The 7,929-nt window shown below is 33.4% G+C and overlaps 1 protein-coding gene across 1 annotated transcript; it reads left to right on the plus strand.

Moving 5' to 3' along the window:
• Positions 1–999: 999 nt before the first annotated feature.
• LOC119674166 lies at positions 1,000–7,309 on the plus strand. Its single transcript, XM_038085295.1, has 2 exons — positions 1,000–1,482; positions 6,490–7,309. The coding sequence occupies exons 1-2, from the start codon at positions 1,003–1,005 to the stop codon at positions 6,511–6,513; spliced, it is 504 nt and encodes a 167-aa protein (XP_037941223.1). The 5' UTR covers positions 1,000–1,002; the 3' UTR covers positions 6,514–7,309.
• Positions 7,310–7,929: the final 620 nt, after the last annotated feature.

Consider the following 7,929-nt stretch of genomic DNA (forward strand, 5'->3'; position numbering starts at 1 on the left):
TATTGGCCTGGGATGTATCGCGATATAAGAGATTACGTAAAAAAATGCGATACCTGCCAAAAGTACAAAGTTTCACAACAAATGAGTGCTGGGAAGATGTGAACTGCTATTCCAGAAGAACCATGGGCGACAGTGTGTTCGGATTTCATCGGTCCTATGCCACGATCTGTTAAGGGCAAAGTGGGTAGAAATCATTCCAATGAGGAATGCTACAGCGTTAGGAGTAAGACGTGCTTTTCGTGAACATATCATGTCACGATTCGGAGTACCTAAAATTCTCGTCACTGACAATGGAACACAGTTTACTAGCAAAGTATTTAAGCAATTTCTGGAGGAACTGGGAGTTCAGCACCAACAGACAGCACCTTACTCACCGCAAGGCAATCCCACTGAACGTGCCAATCGAACGATAAAAACAATGATCGCTCAGAATTCGAAGTTGGACCACCGACACTGGGATGAATATATACCGGAAATTACACTGGCCATAAATTCCTCCATTTCAGCCTCAACCGGTTATATACCTGCGTTTGTTACACAAGGACGAGAGCTGCGTTTGCCGAATACACTATATGACTCTGTTACGACTGGTACAGGCGGGGCAATGGAATCACCAGAGGAAAAGGCGCTTAAACTACTAGATGTATATGTCATAGTGAAAGGAAACATGGGAAAGGCGGCCCAAGATCAGGCGCGTTACTACAATTTACGTCGTCGGGATTGGCAACCAAAGTGTGGTTCTTTAGTATTAAATAAAACACAACCATTGTCCAATGCCCAAGAAGTCTTCAACGCTAAACTAGCACCAAAGTTCTCGGGGCCATATGAAGTCATAGATTTCCTGTCACCGGTCATTGTAAAATTGCGTAACCTAGACACTGATAATATGTTGACGGCCCATATCAGTCGTATTAAACCTTACTACAATTAATGGTTAGAAAGAAAAAGGTAATCTCATACTAATAAAATTTTACTTTAATAGGTTTTAAAAGACGAATCAGCATGGCAAGAACTATTGGGCGCGAAAACATTGTCTTTGACAACTCTGGAAGTAACCTCAGAGGTATGAATATCCACCAGTCAAGGAAAGTTATGGCAGAACTAGATGAAACATTAAGACGGCGACTATGTGTACGTTTTGTAGAGTTGTTCGGCGAAGATACCGATACCGAAGAAATGGCGAAATGCCTGAACAGAGCTGAACCAGAAAAGACAACAAGTCCCTTGCATTACACCGCAGTTGGCTGGGATACTGAAGATGTTCTGGAGTTAACAGCCTCTCCATTATGGTCGGGCGACGAACTAGTTGTGCCGCAACCCAAGCGAAGTTGGGAATGTCCTCCTACGCCACCCCTGGCAAAAATATTACTTAGTTCAACACCAGAGGTATGTGACCCACCAGTTAAGACAAGTAAAGAAAGCATGGTAGAAAGTCGAGTGGACGTAGACCCAGCGGCACGCCTGCAGCGACATGGATACAATTTTTATTTATTTTATTTTTTATTTTATTTTAAATGCTTTAAGGGTCAAAAAACCCTTACATTGCATCATCTTATAACTAACTTAAAAACTAACAAAAAAAGAGATAAAAAAGAGATATTATTTACTTAATATATAACAATTTACAAATTATTAGATGATAAAGCAAAGGCAAGAGATTGAATTAAAAAAAAAATATTAAATTAAAAATTAAATTAAATTAAAGAATACAAAAAAAAATTTTTTAAATTTAAGATTAAAAATTTAAAAATTTAGAATAGAAAAATAAACATTACAAGCAGAAAGTTAAAAAATGACAATTAAAGAAAATTATCAATTAACAAATAGAAATAACTGACAGAACGGGTGGTGTCAATATAATTCATTAACTAGCAGTTTTTTAAAAGCTCCTACTCTTGTTGTGTTTCTGGTTTCACATGAGAGCGAATTCCATACTCTGACAGAGTGGATAAAGAAAAAACTTGTTGTGGAAATAAAGTTAAACCTTGGAATAATAAATAGAAGAGATCTATTAGATCGTGTTCGTTTCAGACAATTGAAAAGGTATTCAGGTGATTTAGCATTAACCAATTTAAACAAAAACAGACAGACACGAATCTTAATAAACTGTTCAATGTCACAACCTAAGATTGCATTCCTGTAATTACCCAGGTGATCAAATCTTCTGAGACCGTAAACATATCGTGTCATGGAATTGGTTAGACTTCTTAACTTAGTAAGAGACACCGCGTCTAATTTGGAATAAACTAACGAGGAAAACATAATAATAGGAATTATTAACTGTTTTACCAACAAGCAGCGAGTAGCAACAGGGGTAAATCTCGCTGATAGATTAAGACATCTGAGGCAAGTGTATACTTTCCTAACAACTTGATTGATGTGGTCACAAGCATGTAAGTTAGTATTTAGATGGAAACCTAAACACTTTACAGAAGTATTGTATTCAATAAAGGATTGCCCAATAGACGCTTGAGGCAAACTATTTACATCCAGTTTTAACCTAGTTATTGGCAAAATAGTTGTTTTTTTGGCATTAAGTAGCATGTTATTTTCAACGGCCCAAGTGTTAATATTATTTAAATCAACATTTATCTTTTGAATTAGATTACCAATAGTGGTGAAATCACAAGAAATGTACATTTGGATGTCATCAGCATACCCATGCAATTTAGTATACTTACAAATTGAAAAGACATCATTTATATACATTGAAAATAAAAGGGGACCCAGGATTGACCCTTGAGGAACTCCAGTGTGAAGATTTTTAAAAGTCGAGAACTCATTCGATACCACAACAGACTGCGACCTTCCACTTAAATAGCTAAAGATAAATTTTGCCGCCGACTTAGAAAATAAGAAGGAGTTGACAAGTTTTTTGCAAAGCAAAGAATGATCAACGCGGTCAAAAGCCTTGGAGAAATCAAGTAGACATAGATATGTAATCAAGTTTTGATCATAGCCGATTCGAACATCCTCAAGTACTTTCAACATAGCAGTCGTGCAGCTATGACCTTTTCTAAACCCAGATTGCAAAGGGGAAAGAAGCTGAAAACGATCTAGGTGACAACGAATAGCGTTAGCCATGATATTTTCACACACCTTCGAGAGCGAGGAAGGAATGCTAATTGGGCGAAAGTCAGAGCATAGGGATGCATTTGACTTTTTTTCAATTGGAATAATTTTTGCAAGCTTCCATGTATTAGGAAATGTTGAAGAAGCAAAACAGTGATTTATTATATGTGTCAGAGGAGAAATAATTGACTGAAGAGTGAGTTTTAAGAACTTCAAAGGAATTTTATCAATACCAATTGCATTTGATTTAATTTTCATTACACTATTGAAAACTACTTCTTCACTAACACACTCGAAACTAAATATACTCTCAGAGCCGGCATGTTCAAGACAAGGGAAAGCAGGATTGACGCTCAATCTACTACCTACAGACGAAACAAAATAATCATTTAGGTTATTGGGATCTAAGGAGCACACAGCTGTGGATTTTTTTATAATTCCTAAAGATTTAATATTATTCCAGAGAGATTTTGTTTGCTGACGACCTCCAAGTTTGGATTTAAAGAACATTAATTTGGCTTTATAAATAGCCGCAGAAGCTAAATTCCTAGCCACTTTAAATCGCATCCAATTGAGTGCCGTGGGATATTTCTTCCAAACAGCATATTTTTTATTTCTATAGTTAATTTTTCGTTTAATATAAGGCTTAAACCAAGGACAAGACGAATTTTTTGCACATACTGTACGATACGGCACAAAACGATGTAAAAAATCTGACAATATGTTATTAAAGACTCCCAATTTTTCATCTACTGATGCACTAAACCAACAACCACTCCAGTCAACAGAATTCAGTTCACTGAACAATCTCCGAGTATCAATAGACTTGAAGTCCCAAAAAGAGAATTGTGTAGGAGTAAATGTTTTAGTCGCATTATAATCAAAAGTCACAAATAATAAGTCAGGATCAGACACAAACGAAATCTGCTCGAAAAACAAAACTTTACTCAAGTCAGAGACAGCAACTAAATCAAGAAGACTAGGTCGTACATTGTTGCTAAACCTAGTAGGCATGGAGTTATTTTCAACACTTAAACCCGTCATAGTCATAAGGTCATTTAATTTAGCTGCTTTAGCAGAATTTAACAGGAAATCAATATTGAAATCGCCGAATACTGCAAGAAAATCAAACTTAACGGCAATAGGTAGAAGAGAATCAAAGAGAGGATCGCAGGAAAATATTTTGTTAGGGTTATAGGCACAAGTAACTAAAATTTTGTAGTTGCCAGCAAGTACACGCACGCTAATGTGTTCAATTTCAGTTTCCATTGAGACAGACACTAATTGACCTTTTAAATGTGACTTACAGAAAATAGCCACTCCGCCACCTAATCTATGTTTCCTGTCATGTCTAAATAAATCAAAACCGTTCAAGGAAAAAAAAACGCTGCTTATGTTATGATCAAACCAAGTCTCGGAAACACAAATGACATCAACTTTGGAGCCTTCAAAAACACTTCTAACATAATCTAATTTAAGGCCAGAGAGGCTTCTTGCATTAAAATGAACCATATTAACACCACACCGTTGACTCGAAAAAATATTGATAAGTGTTTTGTGATCCTGCATATTTAGTAGTTAATATTTTCAGCTTCCTGTCTAGTTCTGCGTTGTAAGATCTTACATATCACATTCCTAGAGTCGTGATCAGTGGAAAGATCATGGAGATTCAGCAACTTTTTAGCTTTAACACAATTAATGCATTTGACAATATCGCTTTTGCACTCCTTATGTGAATGCCCCACTTCACTGCATTTAGCACAAACATGGTCATTTTCTTTGCATACACTCGCCTTATGGTTAAAGCCCCAGCACTTATAGCACCTCATTACGTTTAAACTTTCATATATTATGCATCTATCCCATTTGATGTTGATTCGACGTTCTTTCATAAATTGCTTAAAAGCTTTGCCATCTATTTCAACAATCGCATTAAATGTTTTTTTATTTTCATAAGACTCATAGACTTTTAACACTTTAATATGTTGAACTATAATATTATTCTGATTTTTTATGGCAAGTACTAGGTCCTCATTTTCTAGCTTTTCACTAATACCCGAGATGAATAATTTGGGGTATCGAAGCGCAGGTGTTTCGATTATATATTGGTCACTTAATTTTTTTTTAATGTCATTTGCAAGAATTTCACGTTCCTTTGAAGTAACACATTTAATAGTAACCCTGCCATCATTTTTAGCTCGAAAACCATTAACCTTCACGTTAAGTTCAGACGGATTAATTTTCATTTTTAAGTCTTTTTTAGTGTCATCACCTAACTGTTTCCTTATAGGTTTCACTGTAATAGATACAGTAGATGTATTACTCGATTTAAGTTTTTCTGCATAAGATTCTTTCTTATCTTCACTTTTATTAAATTTTTTTAATAATTCAGAACACAATAATTCATTATCTTTTTTTAAATTATTCGACAAATTTAACATTTTTTCTTCAAGTGCCGTAAATTTATTTACGTATGCTTCTTGAACTTTCTTCAGAGCATTGATTCTATCAGAGTATTTAGCCTCGATAGATTTTAATAAACACTTAAGTTCATTTTCATTAACTTTCAATGCGTCTTTAAATTCGTTTTTATATTCTTTAAGATAATTATTATTTTTTCCCACATTTTCATTTATTTCCCTAAGTGCAAAATCAACATTGTGAACATATTGAACACAGTCTTCGCACATGAAATGAATCATAGGATTATTTAAGCAATTAATATTAAATTGCTCTACACCAGAACATTTGGTAGCTGTGTGATATGCCTTGCCGCACACACCTGAACATATTAACCCAGTTTCACCGCGGATACCTCCACGACACTTGTGACACTCTTTCATATTAACAGTATTAGACTATTTGAAATTACACAATTACACAATATGAAATTTTTAAAAAAATGTGTGACAGATTAATTGTTTTACAACACTATACGCACTTAAGAATTTAATGCTGTCTCTATCAGCTGTTTTACATGTGTGAAAAAAAACAACACACAGAATTAACCGCGTTTTTATATTGAACTTTAGAAATTAATCTGTTGTCCCTGTCAGCTGTTTGAGTATTTTTATAAAGTTTTGCAAAGAGAAAATCAACGAAAATTGAAATAACGCGCACTATTTTCAATTTAATGTTTTATGTAGTTACTTTTAAGTTTGTTTTATTATTAAATAATAATTGTGTTTTTGTGTCAATAGCAAAACAATTCCCAAAAAAAATACGTGTTATCTACTTGTTTTAAACTGCAATTTAAAATTCACCAAGACCGGCTTAAAAATACGTCCGTTCACTAGGACTAATAGGAATAAATATCTAAATAAGTTATTCTTTGAATTAACATTTATAGCTTTTTACTATATGTATGCTATATCTGCCAATCATTTTAGATTTGTTGAGACTCATTTGTCGAAGAATTTGTCGAAGTGGTCGAAAGGTTAAAGGCATCGGTTTAAGGCCACTCTAGATGGTGAGGTATGGTTGGTAAGGATAATTAAAAGTGGTGCTATACGTATAGATCCGTTTTCTGAAAGGAAGGAGGGAGTGTAACAACCAAAATTGTATCTATTAAAAATTTGATTGCTCCAACGTCGTGGGTATAGTCACATATCACTCAACAGGCATTACTCACTTGAATTGATTAACTCAAAGATTCCTGTATTAAAAAAAAATAAAATTTGTTAAGTAGTGATAAAAACATTAACAAACTAACTCACCGCAATCCATTGCCGGCAGTAACATAAATTTGCACGGAACAAACTAATTTTAAAATAAATTTTCACTATCACTTGAATAAACACGTTGACCAGCACAACATTTTATTGGAAAAAACAAATAAGATCAAAACAAGATGTTAATAACGAGACCTGTCAAACTAAGAAAGCTTTTGCTCAAAGGTGTGGAACGAAAGCAAAGCTCAGTCAAAAACAATTCCTAACTTCCACATGAATTGGAGATAGAATTCGCCGTAAAGCGGAATTTTAACTGGTGCATTGCAGTGGGATCAGCTAACGAGCTTTGATCAATGGTCGTTGAACTTTAACGTAGCTACAGCTGATACCGTTGACCGTTGACGATATAAAATTGCGTGCACCAGGAAGAAGGCTTCTTGTTCGGTTTCTACGCAGTGACATAGCTATAGTTTAACACTATCGATTTCGGTAGCGGAGGTGCAAGTAACTGACTACTGGATATTGGATAAATAAAATTTTATAAAGAGAATTTAATATTATATTATAGAACGTAAAATATCACTAATGAATTGTTTGAAATTAAATTTTAAAAAGATATTTTAATATTAGATTAAATAACGTAAAATATCACTAATAAATTGGTTAAAATTAAATTTTGCAAAGAGATTCTATATTTTTTTTGGAAAAAAAGCAAAACTGTGTTGTGCAAACGAAATAAGTAAACGCAAACTGTTAAAAGAAAAAATTACTTAAATAAGGTAAAATATAATTAAAAATTAAATTTTATAAAAAGATTTTAATATTATATTAAATAACGTAAAATATCACTAATAAATTGTTTAAAATTAAATTTTATAAAGAGATACTATTTTTTTGGAAAAAAACTAAAACTGTGATGTGCAAACGAAATAAGTAAACGCAAACTGTTAGAAGAAAATTACTCAAATAAGTAAACTATAACCAATGAATTGTTTAAAAAAATTAAATTTTGTAAGAGATATTTTTTGAAAAAGAAACAAAACTTTGTGATATGTAAACGATTAAAGTAAATTAAGTTTCATAGAAAGTTCTAAAATTGTGAATATAGAAGGAAACGTAAACTGTTAAAAGAAAATTACTCAAATAAGTAAACTATAACCAATGAATTGTTTAAAAAATTAAATTT

The sequence above is a fragment of the Teleopsis dalmanni genome, chromosome 1, assembly GCF_002237135.1.
Source record: "Teleopsis dalmanni isolate 2A chromosome 1, ASM223713v2, whole genome shotgun sequence".
Classification (NCBI taxonomy): domain Eukaryota; kingdom Metazoa; phylum Arthropoda; class Insecta; order Diptera; family Diopsidae; genus Teleopsis; species Teleopsis dalmanni.

What these genes read in the sequence shown, in the direction of transcription:
- LOC119674166 (XM_038085295.1), top strand. Translation starts at nt 1,003, where the DNA reads ATGGCAAGAACTATTGGGCGCGAAAACATTGTCTTTGACAACTCTGGA. An exon ending in TGCAGCGACATGGATACAAT is followed by an intron (nt 1,483 to 6,489) that starts TTTTATTTATTT and finishes TTGTCGAAGAAT; the next exon opens with TTGTCGAAGTGGTCGAAAGG.